This window comes from Chlorocebus sabaeus, chromosome 15 (assembly GCF_047675955.1).
Source record: "Chlorocebus sabaeus isolate Y175 chromosome 15, mChlSab1.0.hap1, whole genome shotgun sequence".
In the NCBI taxonomy this organism is placed as follows: domain Eukaryota; kingdom Metazoa; phylum Chordata; class Mammalia; order Primates; family Cercopithecidae; genus Chlorocebus; species Chlorocebus sabaeus.
The window spans coordinates 4125889-4147334 of NC_132918.1; the positions used below are offsets into that span (position 1 = coordinate 4125889).

The 21446-nt window shown below is 40.5% G+C and overlaps 1 protein-coding gene and 1 non-coding gene across 10 annotated transcripts in view; both read right to left on the minus strand.

Moving 5' to 3' along the window:
- The window catches only part of MAP3K13 (mitogen-activated protein kinase kinase kinase 13), a 193653-nt gene that overhangs the window by 39928 nt on the left and 132279 nt on the right, over positions 1 to 21446 (minus strand). For 4 of the 9 annotated variants that reach the window (XM_073023379.1, XM_073023380.1, XM_073023383.1 and 1 more), the window contains 4 exons: positions 20045 to 20102; positions 14800 to 15359; positions 6504 to 6687; positions 5 to 196 (listed from right to left, as the gene is read on the minus strand). In XM_073023379.1, coding sequence (XP_072879480.1) covers positions 5 to 196; positions 6504 to 6687; positions 14800 to 15274 — 851 coding nt within the window. In that variant the 5' untranslated portion in view covers positions 15275 to 15359; positions 20045 to 20102. Of the gene's footprint in view, positions 1 to 4; positions 197 to 6503; positions 6688 to 14799; positions 15360 to 20044; positions 20103 to 21446 lie in introns of those variants that run through there. The other 5 variants (XM_073023381.1, XM_007971856.3, XM_007971857.3 and 2 more) reach the window with 2 other exon arrangements.
- LOC119620784 (small nucleolar RNA U13) lies at positions 1311 to 1411 on the minus strand. The gene has a single exon (XR_005237333.1). It is a non-coding gene; the product is annotated as a small nucleolar RNA U13 (small nucleolar RNA).

The window sequence follows — 21446 nt, forward strand, 5'->3', positions numbered from 1 at the left end:
TCACTTAGGTGATTTCAGATCACGATGAATAATTTTATGGAGGTGCAAATAATTCATTCCACTTGCAATTCCTGTGGACCAGTCTACTAGCAATCGAGGCGTGATCTTCCTGCCAGCTCGCAAGACCTCGTAGAGTTGTCCATGGGCACAGTATTCCATGATAATACAATAACATGGGGCCTGAGTACAAACACCCCTTCCAAGAAAACACAAACATGTACATCAATACACACATACATGCATACATATGTATATTTAAAGAAGAGTTAATCAAAACCAATTCTATACCCAAATTATTTTTAAAATGTGTATAGATAATAGTTTCTGATTCTTAAATTAGCATTGAACCTTCTCTAGTCTACAGGTTTCTCTATGATGTACATAGACAATTTTCATTTGTTTTGTTCACTCTGGATATCTATATGCTGTGCTGTGTCTGGTGCCTTTTCTGTGGGACCCTTCCATTCCAGGACAAAGAGCACACTTTTCTGAGGTTTGTGCAGGCTGGATAATGTGTTGTTTTAGATCATTAAGAATCATTTGGTAGGCCAAGGCAGGTGGATCACAAGGTCAGGAGTTCAAGACCAGCCTGGCCAAGATGGTGAAACCCCATCTCTACTAAATATACAAAAAGATTAGCCGGGCATGGTGGCGCACGCCTGTAGTCCCAGCTACCCAGGAGACTGAGGCAGAGAACTGCTTGAATCCGGGAGGCAGAGGATGCAGTGAGCCAAGATCGCGCCATTGCACTCCAGCCTGGGAAACGGAGTGAGACTCCATCTCAAAAATAAAAAATAGTAACAATTTGGCCAGGTACGGTGGCTCATGTTTGTAATCCCAGCACTTTGGGAGGCTGAGGCAGGTGGATCACCAAGGTCAGGAGTTCGAGACCAGCCTAGCCAACATGGTGAAACCACGTCTCTACTAAAAATACAAAAATTAGCCAGGCATAGTGGTGCACGCCTGTAATCCCAGCTACTTGGGAGGCTGAGGCAGAAGAATCACTTGAGCCTGGGAGGAAGTTCCAGTGAGCAAAGATTGTGCCACTGCACTCCATCCTGGGTGACAGAGTGAGACTCTGTCTCAGAAAAAAAAAAAAAGAAAAAAGGAATAATTTAAAATTTCTTCCTTTTACAGTTTTAGAGGGTTTTATGAGTGTACAGAGGGATAATTCAGACAAAATACTTCTATTTTTAATATTTGCTGAATTTTAAATTACTCAAATTAAAAATAACTAACTAGACTGAGGACCCAAAGATGACTCAATTTTCCATCTTACATAATCTTTGAAAAACATTTCTCTTTTTTTATGTCAGACAGGTAATGTGCTAACGTTGTAACAAGGTTGGAAGGAGGCACATCTCACCCGCGAGTGTGAACACCCAATCATGCTTACGAATCACAAAAGAATATGAAAAACAATATACAACTTTTTTTTTTCCCCCCCAGACAGAGTCTTGCTCTGTCATCCAGGCTGGGGTGCAGTGGTGCAATCTCCGCCTCCCAGGCTCAAGTGATTCTCCTGCCTCCTCAAGTAGCTGGGATTACAGGTGTGCACCACCACGCCAGGCTAATTTTTTTTATTTTTTGTTTTTTTGAGACGGAGTCTCGCTCTATCACCCAGGCTGGAGTGCAGTGGCACAATCTTAGCCCCCCACAACCTCCACCTCCTGGGTTCAAGCAATTCTCCTGTCTCAGCCTCCCGAGTAGCTGGGATTACAGGCGCTTGCCACCACGCCTACTAATTTTTGTATTTTTAGTAGAGACAGGGTTTCACCATATTGGTCAGGCTGGTCTTGAACTCCTGACATTAGGTGATCTGCCTGCCTCAGCCTCCCAAAGTGCTGGGATTACAGGCTTGAGTCACTGCTCCTGGCCACTAATTTTTTTATTTTTAGTAGAGACGGGGTTTCGTCATTGTTGCCCAGACTGCTCTCAAACTCCTGTACTCGAGTGATCCATGCGTCTTGGCCTCCCAAAGTGCTGGGATTATAGGCGTGAGCTACTGCGTCCAGCCTATACAACATATTATATATTCATGTAGCCTATATTTGCATCAATTCCGACATCATCCATGAAAACCTTTCCCAATTATTCCCCTCCAAAAAGATCTTTCTCTTCTCTAAATTCCTATGATACACAACAGCCACTAGTTCTTTATATGCAGTTTTTCTCTCCACATATAGATTATAGGCTCCTTGAAGGGAACAGTCTTCAAGTTCTAGTCTCTCTACCTCAAGGCCTAGCGGTTCACAGCAAGTCTTTAACAAATGTTTGTTAACTTCACCTCAACCTTCTTAACTAAAAAAGCCTTCAAATGACACATACAGAGGCATTGAGGAGGAGGAAGGAAACTAACGTGAAAGAACCTCTTCTATTTTTCAAGGACATTTCCATGTTTATTTGTCTTACTTAATCTGCCCCAAACTACTGTAAGATAAATATTACCTTTTCCATTTTTACAAGTAAGGCTCAGAGTGAGAAAATAACTTGTCCTAATCACAACTAGATCATACAACTATTAAGTGACAGAGCTGGGATTCAAACTCAGTCTGCCTAATTTGAACGTCCAGGCCCTCTACACGCTGTACAAGACTGCCTCCCTTTTAGCTTTTTAACTTCTGTTTAGACAAGCACATTGGGAATTCCTATGTTAACACCATTATCTCATAAAAGAAGGAATGATCATAGTAACTCTACTTCACAGTTTTGTTCTCAGGATGAGAAGAAAAATTACTATATGTAATCTATGTCTTATTGCTTATGGGTATACACGCCTTCCTTTGAAACTTTCTAGAGAAGTTAGCAGAGTATCTGTAAGACATCAGTTAAAGTCTTCAGCCAGCTACTGACCCATGCCTATCTCTTCAGCTGCTCTAAGTGATGAAAGAATTTAGAGGTCATGGCGTACGGCACTGATCATATGAAGATGATGATGATCTTATAACAATAGCAGGTTATGAAGAAGTATAATTAATCTTCATTTTCCCCTGCTCTGATGTGCCTGTCAAATGCCACAAAGCTATTTCTATTACTTTCCTATCATTTTCTAGGCTACAAAGAATTCTTATCTTGATTTTTAATAATTTTTTTCAAGTTCCGGTTATATGTCTCTTAGGAAAGCTTGGTGAACCCAAGTGTCTGGCAGCTACAAACAAATGATTAATTATCATTATAGAGAACTAACAAATACGGCAGGTATAATGTAATATGCTTAAGTATACCAACATAAACATTTTTGAAGGTACTCAGCCTCCTATTCAACTATGTTTTAACTTGTTCCACATAGAAACAGTCTAACAGTGATGTTACGCACCTTTTATTTTCTTGACTGACGAACGAGGAGCAATCATTTCATCAGCCCTGTACTATGACAAGGTTTCTTAGTAGCTATAAATAACAGCTCTATAATCACTTCTAATTGCTACCTTTTCTTCCCCTTGGCACTGAATTCCATTAGGAACAGTCAGGTTGAGTTTTCTTAAAAGATTAACAAAAAAATTGGATGCAAAAAGAATACAGCGTTCTTATCTTGTACTTCCCCTTCTGTATGTGGTTTTTATTAACTTCAAAAGAAGCTGTAAGCACAGAAATCAGTATCCAGAGAGATGTACTAAAATCTAATCATGCCCTCGTATATCTTCCAGACGGTCCTGAATGGGATTCATTGGCCAAGCAACACATGGCACAGATGGCTGCAAACATAACACTGCACAATGCCCAAGAGCATGGTGTAATGGGCCAGGAACACAGTCTCACTATTGTTTTCCATGTAGAGGTAAATACTATTCAAGTATCTTCAGCCTAAAGAGTTGGGCACTAGCAGGGCAATGCTGAAAACTGCATATGCAGGTAGGAGAGTCAGAAGGGTGAGGTGGGAAAAAGACAGGAAGAAAGAGAAAGAAGCAAAAGAAAGGAAGTAAAAATAAAGCTTCTCACAACACCATCCTATTAGGACACATTTCTACTTTCAGTGACCCCGGGTACCCTGCTGGAAAACCCTCTTACCTGCAACACACAGCCTAATTCACTTCAAGAGGGCAAAAGGCCTTACTCACCTACAGAACATTCTGTGTCTCAAACCCAGTGTCCTAGTGATCTAAGTTTAAAAGCTTTTGACCCTTCCTTCCATTTAGGAGGATGTAGCATCCTGGAAGTGATGATCGTCTCAGTGAAGTAAAATGAAGGAAAGAAAGAAGAGGGTCTCTGTTTGTCTGTCTGCTTAAAATAATTTCCCCATTGTGTTTTGAAATGTATCCTCTTTGGAAAGATGATAATTTGTCTCTGCAGCATTTCATTTTAGTCACACATCCTCCTGGCCCTACTAGGTCAACCAAGGACAGAATTAACTGCAGCAACCGCAGCTCTCTTCCCTGCCCTCTGCATGAATAACCCTTCCACAAGGAAACGATCTAGTACTTCTTTCTGTCTCTTGGTGTCCTGGTTGATTGCTTCTCTTTCTTCACACGTCTTTCCCTTTCCTTAAGGGTTCTTGTTTGGTAATCAAAACTCAACCTCAGTACTCATTTAAACCCATTCTACAAAACCTGTACCCAAAATTTATCTTCCTTACTTCGTAGATGTGATCCCAATTAAGACTTATCACATGACATTTTTAGCTTTATAATCAGAGTTTTATCAAAGAAGGATCCCTTCTGAGGCTGGGAGAAGTTTCTCCTAGCTTAGGAGGGGGATTTGTAAATTATTCCACTTTTAGCTGTAGCTTCATTGGTCATACTATTTTCCAGGAATGCAAAATACATATCAAATATATCACAAAGCTCTAGTTTCTAACTTTCATCCTACCTAAAAATACTTGTCCTGTTCTCCACCTTCTTTCCTCTAAAGCCACTTACCACTTATTTGTTTAAGCCTAGGGCAACATTAAAAGGCTAGCCAGGGAGAACTCAAGGGAAAGGTTCAGGCAGAAGAGATCATATCTATTTAGAGCTCAGCACTTCCACCCTTTAAACTTTGACTCTCCTCCTTCTGTTAGGGATCCCAGTCAATATTATGAAAAAAATCATCTAGACTAGAAAGATATGTTCACAGACTCTTGAAAACAATCACTTTGTGAAATGAATATAACATATGACTTACTATCGGCCGGGCGCGGTGGCTCAAGCCTGTAATCCCAGCACTTTGGGAGGCCGAGGCGGGCGGATCACGAGGTCAGGAGATCGAGACCATCCTGGCTAACACCGTGAAACCCCGTCTCTACTAAAAATACAAAAAACTAGCCGGGCGTGGTGGCGGGCGCCTGTAGTCCCAGCTACTCGGAGGCTGAGGCAGGAGAATGGCGTAAAACCCGGGAGGCGGAGCTTGCAGTGAGCCGAGATTGCGCCACTGCACTCCAGCCTGGGTGACACAGCGAGACTCTGTCTCAAAAACAAAAACAAAAACAAAAAAAAAACATATGACTTACTATCAATAACTTGACAATCATTAGGTTAAGAAAGCTGAATGTTTGACATTACTTGGAAGGGGATCTAGGAAAACCAGAGGCTATACTCTAAAGGTACCTGCTATTACAGGTTAATGTTTAAGAAGGGATGCTAACAGAACCTAATACAAAATATGTATCTACTACACAAGGATTGACTGTTCTTTGATCACTTCAGATGTTACCTTTGTCTTTCTTTCTTTTCTTTCTCTCTCTCTCTTTCTTTCTCTCTCTTTTTCTTTCTTTCCTTCCTTCCTTCCTTCCTTTCCTTCCTTCCTTCCTTCCTTCCTTCCTTCCTTGCCTCCCTCTTTCTTTCTTTCTTTTTTCTTTTCTCTCTCTCTCTCTCTCTCTCTCTCTCTCTCTCCTCTCTCTCTCTCTCTCTTTCTTTCCTTCCTTCTTTATTTCTTTCTTTCTTACAGGGTCTCACTCTGTCACCTAGGCTGGAGGGCAGTAGCATGAACATGGCTCAACACAGCCTCAGTCTCCCAGGTTCAAGCAATCCCCCTGCCTCAGCCTCTTAAGTAGCTAGGACTACAGGCCTGTGCTACCACATTCAGCTAATTTTTAAAAATTTTTTTAAAAGACAGGGTCCCACTATGTTGTCCAGGCTGGTCTCAGACTCCTGGGTTCAAGTGATCTGCCTGCGTTGGCCTCCCAAAGTGCTGGGATTACAGACATGAGCCACTGCACCCAGTCAACTTTGTTTTCTTAAGTGAATTTTAGGCTGTTCAGGTGATATTGAAGTAACCTCTGTCATCCCATTGATAAATGAGGTTGATGCAGCAGATCTGACTGCTTGGCAGGAACCCACACTTTCCCTTCCTGTCCCATGTGCATGCCCCTTCCATGTAGCACATACTTCAGCAAAATGAACCACTGGATTATAAGATGCCTGAGGACACAACTCCAATATAATAGTTCCTTGATACCCTCCCAAAGCACCTAGCACAGTGCTAAGTCTAGAGAATGCTTTTGAAATATCTCTCAAAGCAGAAACTTGTGTGTCTATATTGGGGGAAAGAAAATAGGTCTACTTCTTAAAAAAAAAGCCTTGACCTACTTGAATGCGATGATGTTAGGGTGCTTCAACTTCCTCAAATGCTTGATATCCGTCTCATTCTGTTCTCTCACTTTCTTGATGGCCACCTCTTCCGCTCGGAACTTGCCCAAGAAGACAGCTCCTTGGGCTCCACTACCCAGCCACTGCAGCTCTGAGATCTCCTCAAATGGCACTTCCCAAGTATCTAGGCATACAAGCAAGAAATAAGCTTGAAGAGATCTCAGAAGGGACCACTCTACAAGGCCATTCTGAAGGTACCAACTTCATCATCACCCAGGATGAGCCTTACCCTCTGTCTCCCACCAAAAGATAGAACCTTCCTATGTACCTTGGAACTATAGATCAAATATTCATACACATTAGTTTGTATCAATTTTTAACCACTGAAATAAAGCAGAGCAGAAGCCTCCGATATGCCTTCCTCCAAACAAAACATAACCTACCACTCTTGCAGTCCTACCCCCTCACCTTAAGCTTGCATGTCAGTCAATTTACCCATCTGCCTCTATGCAACTATCCCTACCCCATCACCCATTACAGGTGTTATTTTATTCCTCTTTGAATTTCTAGTGCAGATGCTCAGTGAATCTTTGCTAATGAATTTTTTTTTTTTTTTTTTTTTTTTTTTGTGATGGAGTCTTGCTCTGTCACCCAGGCTGGAATGCAATGGCATGATCTCAGCTCACTGCAACCTTCTGCCTCTGGGATTCAAGTGATTCTCCTGCCTCAGCCTCCCAAGTAGCTGTGATTACAGGCACCCACCACCATGCCTGGCTAATTTTTGTATTTTTTAGTAGAGACGGGGTTTCACCACGTTGGTCAGGCTGGTCTCGAACTCCTGACCTCAGGTGATCCACCCGCCTTGGCCTCCCAAAGTGTTGGGATTACAGGTGTGAGCCACCGTGCCGGGCCGCTAATGAATTTTTAATGATACTCTCCTAAGAACTTCATTATGCATACTACTTACATTAATATTTACCTTTGATTGAGTACTTACTATATACCATACACTAGCATAGTACTTGACATATATCATATGTTCAATCCTTACAACCCTACAAGTATGGCCTTATTATAGTTATTTAAAGATGAAAAAAACTAAGGCATAGGGTGGTAAAGTAAATTCTCCTAAAATCATATAGCTGATAAGTGGTAGAACTGGGCCTAGAATCCTAGGATTGGCCAATTTTAGGAAGAGTGCTTTCTCTCCTATATGACATTGCCTCTCATAAGTAATTGAGAGGGCCATTAGTCATTAGTCATGATATGCTTATTCATAAAGCTGTAGTATTTTCAAGTTTCTCTTTTCCTTAGAGTTTGAATATTTTTTTGCACCAGAAATTTAAGAAGGGTCATTTCTAAGTGGTGGCATTATTAGTGCTTCATATTATTATATTTCTTTATTGTTTTCTGTCTTAAAAATTATTTTTTACCATAAGCCTATATCACTTTTATAATGAATAAAATGGTATTTTAAATAAAGCACTTCAAAAATTCAATCAATATGTGCTTTAATCTCATGAAACTTTTCAAAAAAAGAATGTAATTCATTGAGCCTTCTCCTTTCCCCCTTCTTTCCAGGGTATTATCACAGGTAAGAAATAAATATCAAAGAGCTAAGAACCCCACAGAGTGAGAAAAATGATGACAGTGTGAAAGGTCATGAGAGATTCTCCTCAGATCACTCAAAGGCTGCTGTTTGCAGAACATGTAACAAAGTAGTGTTGAGTTAGCTTCAAAGATACTCTGGTCTTGAAAGCAAATCAACTCACCGTCTACTGCATTGATGAAACAAGAATGGAAAGAGCTTATCTGCCTCTAGAAGTGAGCTACACTTCCCTCTTCTCTAATTTTCTCTACCTTAAGAGGAAAGAAACTCTGTAGATCTTAATAAAATGTTTTCTCATTACAATTGCTAAAACTTAACCTTCAAAATATAACTACGTAGAGCAAGAAATATATAAAATGAGGGTGGTTTATGCCATGGGCCTTCATCCCATTCTCCTGATCTGAGCAGTATTAAAATTTTCCGCTGTACTGAAATTGAATAAATGCTAGATAAAAGCAAACCTCTCTCAAATACAAATAGCTGACAAATTTAAAATCACCCAAGGAACACATGATACCAAGTGAGATTTGGGAGGAAACAGCAAGTGATAGCCTTGGCTATTTTAACTATCTTCAGGGTTTCTAGGACAAGTATTAATAAGTGGCTCATGAAATCTCACTTTCACCTCTATGGGCTCATCCATGCAGCACACATGGTACACAGATATTGATGGCATATTGTAAGAGAATTTTCCTCATTGGGGTCCAGTGACAAATTAACAGTGTCATTGGCCGGGCATGGTGGCTCACACCTGTAATCCCAGCACTTTGGGAGGTGGGTGGATCATGAGGTCAGGAGTTCGAGACCAGCCTGGCCAATATGGTGAAACCCCGTCTCTACTAAAAATACAAAAAAAAATTAGCCAGGCATGGTGGTGCACGCCTGTAATCCCAGCTACTCGGGAGGCTGAGGCAAGAGAATTGCTTGAACCTGGGAGGCAGAGGTTGCAGTGAGCTGAGATTGCGCCACTGCACTCCAGCCTGGGCGACAGAGCGAGACTCCATTTCAGAACAACAACAAACAAATAAACAAACAAAAACAAAAACAAAAAACCCCCAGTGTCATTTTGACCATTTTAGGGGATTGAATAAAGTATTATTACTGGACTCTGGGGCAAGAACATAACTGAGCAGTACGTCTTTGAACAGCTTTATGCAAGCCCAAATTACCCTAATTTTTAATAAAATAACTACTAAAATTAGACTAATGTTTGGGTGTCTCTTTTACCCTATTTACTCAATCTTTAGTTACTGGCATGCACCACCATGCCGGGCTAATATGTACATTCCAAATTCTATCCAAAAGGATTTTGATAGTTTTTGCTCACAGTAGCAATGTATGAACATATTGGCAGTAAGCATTATCAATTATTTTTTGGTTCTATTTTAATTAGGTATAAAATAGTGTTTTATAACTTTGCACTAGTTTAATTGCCCGTGATCACATTTGTTTAATACTCACAATCTGCTTTGTATGAATTGTCAAAACCCCTTTGTTCATTTATCTGTTAGCCTTCCATAGTTTGCATCAACTTGAAGAAACTCCTTCTATATTTCTTTGATACAAATGAGAATATTTTATAAGCCTTTTTCTTTTAATTTTATTATTTTTGAACAAAGTATTCTAGATTGTTGTCTATTATTTCCTTTGTAATTTCTTCCACTGCCTAGTCTATCTTCTAAAAGTTATCTATCGTTCATTTTAAAAAATTTAATCTTTACATTCATCTGAAACTTATTTTGGTGTATGGTATGAGGACTGATATAAATTATTTTTTTCCACATTGCTATTTAATGATTCCCAAATAATTTGTTAAAAAATGCTTTCTTTTCATATTGCTTTAGGATACTTACACTGTAACTCACTATATTTTTTAGAAATAATGCCTATTAGTATTTTTATAAGATGATAAACAGATTAATTACTAAAATATAAATACATTTGGCACTCAAATACAAAGTATTCCGGGTATTGCAACAAAAAATAAAATTCTCCTCTACCAACCTCTACCTCATGCCTGTGCTATTCAACTATGTTCAGCCAAGTCTCAATTATCCATAGAAAAATAAAGTGGACAGCACTGGTAATAAAAGAACACAGATTGTAAAATAAAGCAAGTAATGCTTCAACCATGTTTCTATCCATCTTTTTACTGAAACTAATTATCAGAAGTAAAATCGATTGATATGAATTTAGCACTCTTTGCCCAGTCTCAAAGTCCCTGTCAATAACGAGCAGAGAGCTCAGAAATGGGAAAATGGCAGGAAAAAGGAAACTGGTGATAAGGATGCACAAAATTAAGGGCCTAGATAATTGATGAGCAAGATAACTAATCTCATAATAATGAAGAACTGACTATACTCTCTCTAGGGTTAGTCCCAAACTTTTCATTGCTTTTATGTCTGTCCCACTGATACTCTTCCCCAGTGTTTATCTTCTCTTTTATCTTCCCAGTGACAACGATGTTAATTCCAATATCCATCAGGATCCTTAGCACTGGGAAAAAGCCACATGCCCACCCACTTTAAGGCAACAGTTCTCCTTTGTTTATTCAGACATGGCCATGACAGTACTTGCTTTAAGACTGGAAACTATTTGGCAACAGAAGATTTAAATTGTGTGCTACCTTACTTGGGTTCACCATCAACATACTCAAAGGGAGATGAGGACATTATTAAAATTTTTTAAAAATCCAGTGACATTTCCTCATAAGTACCAAATGTAGGGACATGCCTGTGACATGTGTTATCCTTTGGTTGGCTGCAATGCAGGACTGAAGATTAGCTCCCTGATCCCAGACCTGACAAGGAAATTTGCTAGTTTCTGGCTAGCGAAACTCTTTCATGGTGCACAGCAACACCAGCCCTCAGTAGGATATCCTGCAATCTGCTGAAGGACTAGGCATCTGCTGTGTCCATATCAGAATCTTAAGCTGACCAGGCCTGTTTCTTATTTATTTCTGAAATAAACCTTTTTGAAAGTCACATAATCAATTGGAACACAAATTAAATACCAGTTTGCAGAATAATAACAAAAAATTTTAAAACCTCCTTTTGACAAACATATGGGATGGGTGTATTGCCCCTCATTCTGAGTCTGAACCTCAATGATGTACTTGGATCCTGAGATCTTCAAATTATCACCAAAAGTAAGTCTGAGACTGGACAAGCAGAGACCCTAAAAACCAAATGTAGTCGATCACCTATGCAGCTATCAGTAGGTTTTGCGTCCAACCAAAGAAAAGGGAACTTTAAAAAAATAACAAATTAGAGCCAGGCGTGGTGGCTCATGCCTGTATCCCAGCATTTTGGGAGGCTAAGGCAGGCGGATCACCTGAGGTCAGGAGTTCAAGACCAGACTGGCCAACATGGTGAAACCCTGTCACTACTAAAAATGAGTGCGCGCCTATAATCCCAGCTACTCGGGAGGCTGAGGCAGGAGAATCACTTGAACCCAGAAGGCAGAGGTTGCAGTGAGCTGAGATCATGCCATTGCACTCCAGCCTGGGTGACAGAGCAAGACTCCATCTCAAAAAAAAAAAAAAATTAGAAATTGTTACCTCTGGATTGTGGAAAGACAGGTGATTTTTATTTTCTTCTTTATTTTATTTTCCTGCTTATATTTATGTCCAATTTAAAACATAATAATACTGTTAGCAAGAAGCAACTAATTTCCTTTAAAACCTTAAAATCATGCGGGCCAGGGGGTGGAGGGAAAATGGAAGCAGAATGTGTAGCGTACTGGAGTATGTATGAAAGAGAGAGAGAAATACACATACACAAAACCAGGGACTGATGAAGAATTTCTGCATGGAACAAGAACAGATCATATGGTTGACAAATCCTGAAAAGGACCTGGAAGTTACAGACATACCAGTAAATCCCAATATACTTATGGAAAACAGGTATAGCGGGTGGAGTTGGTATTTGGTTTAAGAGAATGTATTGCAGAAATGGGAAATAAAATGCATGAGAAAAGTGGTTAATGGTAACTGAAGGCCACTGGCTGTTGTGGAAAAACCATCAACAGTCTTGACTAAAAGAGATGAACAGACTTTTAGGGGAGGGTCCCAGAGTCTAAAATTCAGTTATAAAATAAATAGAATCTCATTTTTGGTCCACATTTTCCCTTTCCAGAATCTCTTGATGAGAGAACTCATAAAAATTTAATCATTTACATAAGGCCACAAAGATATGTATCAAAAGTCTTAAAACAACACATCTTTTGAACTCAAGTATTCCTCTCCTAGGAATTTATCCCAAGGACTAATCAAAGATATATGCAAAAGTAAAGTAGTAGACAAATGGTCATTGCAGTATAGCTTATAATAACTAAACATGCAAACAAATTAATGTTGAGCAATAGGGGATTTCTTAAAAATATTGGCACATTCACATCATTTAATATTATGTAGCCATTAAAAATGATGCTGAAGAATTATACTTAAGACATGGAAAATGTTCACAATATGAAGTGAGAAAACATTACAAAACAGTATGTGATATGGTTTGGCTCTGTGTCCCCACTCAAATCTCATCTCGAATTGTAATTTCCACGTGTCAGGGGAGGAGCCTGGTGGGAGGTGACTGGATCATGGGGCGGATTTCCTCCTTGCTGCTCTCGCGATAGTGAGTGAGTTCTCACGAGATCTGGTTGTCTGAAAATGTGTGGCACTTCCCCCTTCTCTCTCTCCTGCTCTGCCATGGTAAGACTTTCTTGCTTCGCCTTCGCCTTCTGCCATGATCGTAAGTTTCCTGAGGTTTCCTAGCCATGCTTCCTGTTAAGCCTGCAGAACTGTGGGTGCATTAAACCTCTTTTCTTCATAAATTACCCAGTCTCAGGTAGTTCTTTATAGCAGTGTGAACACGGATTAATATAGTATGACTCCATTTTTTAAAAGTATACATGCACATACACAAATAGACTAACATAATATATAAAACGGAAACATTAATGGTTATTCTCAGGAGATGGAGGATCACAGATTATTTTAAAAATTTTTTGGAACTTACCTGTATTTTCCAAACTCCATACATATTACTTTTGTTATCAGGAAAAAAAGTTACTTTGGAGAATATTAATGAGGTTATATAAGATCATCCTTTGCAAGAACATGGATGGAGCCAGAGGCCATTGTCCTTAGCAAACGAATGCAGGAACAGAAAACCAAATATCACATGCTGTCACTTACAAGCAGGAGCGAAATGATGAGAAAACAGACACAAAAAGGGGAATGACAGACACTGGGGCCTACCTGAGGGTGGAGGGTCGGGGAGAAAGTGGATCAGATAAAATAACTATTGGGTACTGAGTGATGAAATAATCCGTACAGTAAATCCCCATGACACGAGTTTACCTGTATAATGAACCTGCACATGTACCCCTGAACCTAACACAAAACTTTTAAAAAATGAGGTTATAAAGAACACCAGCGCTTCAAAAGTACAATATTAATATTTGAATCAGAATATATGAATATATTGTTATACAATGATGGGAGTTAAAAACCTAATTTTTTTTTTTTTTTTTTTTTTTTTTTTTTGAGGCAGAGTCTCACTCTATTACCCAGGGTGGAATGCAGAGGCACGATCTCGGCTCACTGCAACCTCTGCTGGGTTTAAGCAATTCTTGTGCCTCAGCCTCCCAAGTAACTTAGACTACAAGTGCATGCCACCATGCCCGGCTAATTTTTGTATTTTTAATAGAGACGGGGTTTCACCATGTTGGCCAGGCTGGTCTTGAACTCCTGACCTCAAGTGATCTGCCCCCCTCAGATTCCCAAAGTGCTGTGATTACAAGTGTGAGCCACCATGCCCAACAAAACTTCCTATTTTTTGGGCGATTGTGGGATCTAGAAATAATAGCGCTTCTCAAGATTCGTTAGATATTTTGTCATTTACTCAAAATGTAAGCTTTCTATGCCTTTATTGTAAGAAAATTACTCCTTTTTACTATAATCTAAGTTTACTATAATCTAAGTCCTACAGTCTTCAGGGGCATTACCATGTGGCATCTGTCTGGTTTTAAATCAGTCCAGCAGCCATCAGATTTTTTTGATTGTATAAGTTATCGGTAAACTTTTTAAAATTTATTTTTATTTATCAATTAATTAATTAATTATTTTAGAAAAACAGTCTCACTCTGTCACCCAGGCTGAAGTGCAGTGGCACAATCATAGCTCACTGTAGCCTCAAACTCCTGGGCTCAAGTGATCCTCCTGCCTCAGCCTCCCAAAGTGCTGAGATTACAGGTGTGAACCACTGCACCTGGCAAAAAATTTTAAATATGTAGCCACTGCATGATTTCTTTATATATTATATATCTGCACAACTATATTAAAATATGAAATATATCTGAAAATTTATGAAAATAGAAATTTTAAATGATGAGATAAACAAGAGCTCTAGTATTTTCTTCTTATAATCCCATGGATTGTTTTATATGTACTGTACTTTGTACACCACTAGACTGGATGGCCACAAAAAGATGGGCTACAACCAAAAAAGACCCACCAAATGTGAATCTCTTCCCTTCAGCTGGTCTACTGGAAACTGAAATGAGGTATTCATCTGCCACTAGTTCTTTAATTTGCCCAAAGCTCACAGGTTATCCAGCTAATGGTGGTGACGGTGGTGGTGATGGTGTGTTTACACAAGAAATATCTTCCAAGTCCATACTCTAGCTTACCTTGCTGCTGCAATTTGTAATCAGTGGAATATGCCTTCCCAATGATATTCCATACAGGCCTTAAGCATCCAAATAGTCCTTCAAGAAACCCACCACTGCCACTGCCTGACCTGCTGAACTGAATCTTGATGTCTTCAGTTCCACTCGTGCTCTCTCCGTCCATCGTGTTGCTGTTCCCCTGAGACACCGCCATCTCTGATTCATCGTGTTCCCTTAGCTGAAGAACGCTGTTCTCAAACTGGTCCCTGGAATCCTCACTTACGCTTGTCAAAACTGTTGTGGTGATGGGGCTGTTTACACTCTCGATTAGCTCTGTTCGTACCATCCCCTTTTCCTGCTGGTCCTCGAGGAGCTTGGGAGAAGGGTGGTTCCCCATAGCTGCGAGCTCATCTTGTAGTCCATTGAAGGTTTTGCTTTCACTGAAGGGTAAGTGTGGAGAAGAGGAGCAGCTCAGGTGCTCCTGAAAGTTGGCCATTGTGCCATGAGTATAACCAAGGTCCTGAGATGACACTCAGAGGATTGTTGGGACAGAGTTCTGACTTAAGAGAGGGCTCCAAAACCTGAGAAAAACAGGAGGGAGATATGAGATCATCCTTTCTTTAGTATGCACACCATGACACTTCTGTTTGCATTAAGAACACTGAAACATGGGGACTGGTTAACCTGTGGGTTCGTCCATATGATGGAGATGAGTGCAGCAATGAAAATTTATGCTGTGAGAGAGTATTTATGAACATGACAAAATATCCACAACACATTAATATAAAAAACAGGTTAGAACAATATATACAACATTAACTTAAAAATTTATTTAAAAGGATATACATACAAGAAAAAAGACTTGAAGGAAAAAATCTAAGGAATTAACAATAGTTAATTTTAGGTGGTTAGATCTGGGAGAGGTTTATATTGTTGTGATTTTCAAGGTATTCTAAGCATTCTGTATTAATATCTATTATTATTATTATTTATTTATTTATTATTATTATTTTTTTGAGACGGAGTTTCACTCTTATTGCCCAGGCTGGAGTGCAATGGCGTGATTTCGGCTCACTGCAACCTCCGCCTCCCAGGTTGAAGTGATTCTCCTGCCTCAGCCTCCCAAGTAACTGGGATTACAGGCACGCATCATCACACCCGGCTACTTTTTGTATTTTTAGTAGAGACAGGGTTTCTCCATGTTGGTCAGGCGGGTCTCAAACTCCTGACCTCAGGTGATCCACCCACCTTTGCCTCACAAAGTGCTGGGATTACAGGCATGGGCCACTGTGCCCAGCCCAAAGTATGTTCTTATCAGAAATGTACTTTCTTTTTAAATCCCTTTGTAATAGTCATTCCTTCCTTCACTCTGTACCAAGCATCTAGAATGTGCTAGAGGTCAGGGTATGAAGATGACCTCATTTTGCAGATGGGGTAAAAGAAAGACCAACAAAGGTTGACAGAACAGTGCTTATAATGAATTAAGCAAGTGCTCTGAGAGCACAGAAGAGGGAGGAATAGTTTCAGGGAATGGTGCTGAAAAGTGGTAACTTTTGATCCATTTGAAGGAAGTGTAGGCATTCATTAAGCAAGTCAGAAAGGTGTGAGTGACAGAAGAGGGGGAGGGTTTACAAGTGTCGGGGAAACCATGAAGGAGGCCATAGAAGCTTGAAAGACTATGGAACAGATGAGAAACCCAAAGTGGCTGGAATGTAGGCTATATAAAAGTGCATGCAGAAAGACATGAATGGACAGATAGGTAGGGGCTAGATTATAAGGAGCTTTGCACGCCAGGCTGAGTTTGAGATTTTATACTGAAGGTGAGGGGGAGCCATAGTATCTTATATTGGGGATTATGGATAAAAACAGACCCTCTCAATTTTATTATTTTCTTATCTTCATAACTGAGACCTAAATTTTAAGCCTTTTATTCATTACCATATCCCATGAATAGCTTGTATTAGTGAACCAATGAAAATATCCTATCCTCGGCTGGTGTGGTGGCTCACACCTGTAATCCCAACACTTTGGGAGGCCGAGGTGGGCAGATCATGAGGTCAGGAGTTTGAGACCAGCCTGGCCAGCATGGTGAAACGCCATCTCTACCAAAATACAAAAAATTAGCCGGGCATGGTGGTGCCTGCCTGTAGTCCCAACTACTCAGGAGGCTGAGGCAGGAGAATTGCTGGAACCCAGCAAGTGGCCAAGATTGCACTACTACACTCCAGCCTGGGTGACACAGCAAGACTCCGGAAGGAGGAGGAGCGGTAGGTGGAGGAGGAGGCAGAGGAGGAGATGGACAAGGAGGAGGAGGAGGAGAAGGAGAAGAAGAAGAAGAGGAAGAAGAAAAAGAAGAAGAAGAAGAGAAGAAGAGGAATGAAGAGGAGGAGAGGAAGAAGAGGAAGAACAAGAGGAAGAAGAAGAAGAAGGAGGAGAAAATATCCTATCCTCTGAATTCTTATTCATTCACTGAGCTCCTATTACATGGCATGCAATGTGTTAGGCATTAGTAAATGGAACATAGGTTCCTACCCTTTGGGAACTTACAGTCTAGAAGGAAAGACCAATAGATGACAGCCACATGGTTAGATATGGGACAAAGATATGTATAAGGTGCAATGGGAGCTCAGAAAAATAAATATAAAATGTGTCTAGAGACGTTATAAGAAGTTTTGTTTGAATTGAGTCTTGAGGGGTGAATTAATGGTCACTAGGAAAGAAAGACTAGGCATTCCAGGTAGTATTGGGAAACAGCAGGAGATAACTCTTAGAAAAAGTAGGCAAAGGCTAGATTATGGTAGGCCTGTATGACAAGCTAAATCTTTGGGGTTTTATTCTCATGACAACAGAGAGCCATTAAGGAATTTTAAGCAAGGGAGTAATTTGGTCAGATAAATTAAAATCACATCTATAGAAGTAGAGGTTGGATTCAAAGGGGAAGATTGAAGGTCCAGTTAGAAGGTATAGTTCAAAAAGAAATGATCTGGACCTGAACAATCAGTTAGCAATGGCAGTGAAGAGGACAGGAAAGATTTAAGAGGTAGAATTGGTAAGATCTAGTAATTGACTAGACATGGAGGTGGGTAAAGGAAAGGGGGAGAGGAAGATTTTTCAAATCACTTATTTGGAATAATGAACAGACAGACAATGTCAATAACTGAGATATGAAATGCCAGAAAGAAAGGTTTGGAAAGAAGACGATCAGCTCAACTACGGACATACAGAATTTAAGGCCTACTATGCATCACGCACTAAGCTAGGGAGCTAGGCTTTTATTGATGCTATCTGATTTTAAAAAGACACTTTGTAGAGAGAGATTGAAGAAAGATAAAGATGGGGCTCATTTATCAGAGGGGTAGAAGTTTCCAAATCATAAAGCTAAATTTAAAGTGTATTTATTGAATATATACTCAGTCTGCACATGGCAAAAAATACAAAAAATACAAACATTACAAAAAATACAAAAATTACAAAAATTAGCCAGCCATGGTGGCGTGCGCCTGTAGCATCAGCTACTTGGGTGAAAGGCTGAGGTGGGAGAATCGCTTGAGCCCAGGAAATCAAGGCTGCAGTGAGCTGTGTTTGTGCAACTGTATTCCAGGCTGGGCAACAGAGCGAGACCCTGCCTCAAAAAAGAGAAAAGAATATATACTGAGAATTGTGCCATGCACTAGGCTAGATTCTGTGGATACAGAATATTACTGTTACCATTAGTGTTTTTAATAATGAATAAGACAAAGTGCTTTACAATTTACAGAAGCCTGTTTACATTATCAGCAGTACTGGTAAATCAGCTCTTTCCAAAACAACAGCAATCTGGTTTGTAGTGTTTGCTCATTTTCCTAGTGTAAATATTCCCACCATAGCAGATTTCAAGCTAATAAAAGTTTAACAACTTGCTTGCAAAGTTTCTAAATATTTGACAATTGGCTCTTACAAGTTGGTGTATAAGCCAGCTCGAGCACCATAATCCTCGTAATAATGTCATTTCTATTTCACAGGAGAAGAAATTTCTCTAAGGTAATATATTCAATAAGTAATAGAAAAGGAATTAAAATCTAGCTCAAAGTTCAGATTCCCCAAATCCTTTGCCTTTTTTACAACATGATGGAACCTCTTATAACTCCTCACTTTCATAGAGTGTTTTCCAGGTTAAAAAATGATGTTATCTGTGATCATTTGATCTAAGTATTTGATCCCTAGGTAAGGAATCCAAACCACAGAATGATTATCCCTATTTTTCACGGGAGGAAATGAAGGCCTAGAAACAGGTAGATGCTAAAGGTCACAGAGCCAGAATGAAATACTGGGTTATTTTTCCTAATCATGACCCTCTCTCCTGTACCAGGCAGTCTCTGAAGACATGGTTCCCATCCTGTTGAAGCTCACAGACTACTTGTGGAAGTAATAATTACATGTCATCCCCCATGACAAGTGAGCCATATCCTGTTCTACAGAGCCAAGAGAGATGGGAACTATGGTAAAAGAGGTAGGATGTGAAGGTAAGGTGTGTGACGCAGGGAAGGAAATCGGGGTAGAAAAAGAGCACTGGCAGGGGCAGGGAAGCGGGAATGACCAGAGGGTGCGTGAGGGGGTTGCTGGCCCAGAAACAGTAGTGGCTAATGTGGGGGAGCAGTGTGCAGCAAGGGTAACTCCTGCCTCCACACATGGGCTCTGAAAGCTTACGATACCGTGCAGGTGATTCTTCCCTCCTAACAAACCAGAGAGATCACTTTAACTGGATGGGGTTAGGTTAAGAGGCACTTAAATTATAGGGTATGGAGAAATCTAAGCCTTGAGAAGCTGCCTGGGAATATAAGGTTGGGGCAGGGGGAAGAAAGAAGAAAAACTGGAGCCCTTTATTACAGACCCCATTCCACCTACTCCAGCCTCCCCTCCCCTGTTCTTTTTGTGCTCATCTCTGAGCTTCGACATTACTGATCTCCTCATTATACTTTCTGGCTGATCACCTGCCACAACCTTGAGCTGTCTCCTGCCTTTGGCCTCTCTCACCTTGCCCTGCCTGATCTCAAATTTTAAGACTGCTGATTTCATACTATCTGACCTGGCCGCTGACTCAGCAGTTCCTTCTGGTCTGCCTTGGCTGCATTTTCGGCACCAGGGACCAGTTTTGTGGAAGACACTTCTTCCACGGACCAGGGACGGGGGATGGTTTTGAGATGGTTCAAGTGTATTACATGTATTGTGCACTTTATTTCTATTATAATTACACTGTAATATATAATGAAATAATTCTACAACTCACCATAATGTAGCATCAGTGGGAGGCCTGAGCTTGTTTTCCTGCAACTAGATACTCCCATCTGGGGGTGATGGGGGACAGTGACAGATCATTAGTCATTAGATGCTCATAAGGGGCACGCAACCTAGATCCCTAGATCCCTCACATGCACGGTTCACAGTAGGGTTCGCACTGCTATGAGAATCTAATGCCCCCATGGATCTGACAGGAGGTGGAGCTCAGGCAGTAATATGAGTGACAGGGAGTGGCTATAAACACAGAGGAAGCTCTGCTGGCTCACCCACCCGCTGCTTACCTCCTGCTGTTCCGCCCAGTTCCTAACAGGCCACAGACTGGTACCAGACCATGGCCTGGAGGTTGGGAACCCATGCTATACAGCGCAAGTCTTATATGCTATTGGCTCACATGAATTGCATACTGAAATATATATGTGAATTTCAGCCAAACACGTATTTGTGTGATTTATTTATTTTTTTTTTGAATGAAACTATCAGACTTTGTATTAATTCCTGGTAAATTTCTACTTTGTCAATTTTTTATCCTGAACTTCTGCCTAATGACATCATGTTAGGATAAACTCATACACAAAAAGTTAGAAAAACGCATGTTTGTTTTGTAATTTTTTTCCTATCTCTAACAGGTTAAGGACGAGTGTGAAGTGGACCTGTTCCCATTGGCATGGGAATGGGTCTAATCACAGTCATCAAATGCAGTTTGATATTTAAGAGATCAGGGAAAAGCAGGCCAATCAAGGAATATGGTTCAACCTGCTTATTTCACATATGAGAATCAAATTTCAGAGAGATTGCGGACTTGCTTAATATAACAACTGCCCAGTGGCAGAGCTGAGATGAGTCCTCCTTCCTCAGCCCAGCTCCTTCCACTAGCATGGTTGTTTGTTTATTCGAAGAGAAACAAATAGCCATGGTATCATGGCCACTGATGACAAAAACAATAGCAATTCACAGTGCTATTCTAGATGCACTAAAACTATTCCGAAGGAAACACTGATGCCCACCTAGCCGGGTGACCCTGCGCCTATCCACAGGCCAGCAGGAGGCTACCCACTGACTGCTCTCAGAATGGGCAGAGGTGAGGTAAACCTCAAGGTGTGTATAAAGCTGTGTAGTCAGATAGGCTTCCCTCATGCTCACCAAGAATATCCAGTCCAACGTGACCCAACAAAGGCAGAGAAATAGAGAGGTTACAAGAACGAAGGGAAAGAAAAATCATCACCATGGCTATATTCAAATGATCAGAGTTGACTCTACATTTAAGAAGGGTGTAGGAAGCTAAAAACACCTAAGTTTTACCTGTGTCAGTATCGCACACCCACACGCTGCCACTGCTCAGTGAAGGGACTGTCAGGTGGAAACCGTGGAAACACAGGCCGTTCCACTATCTC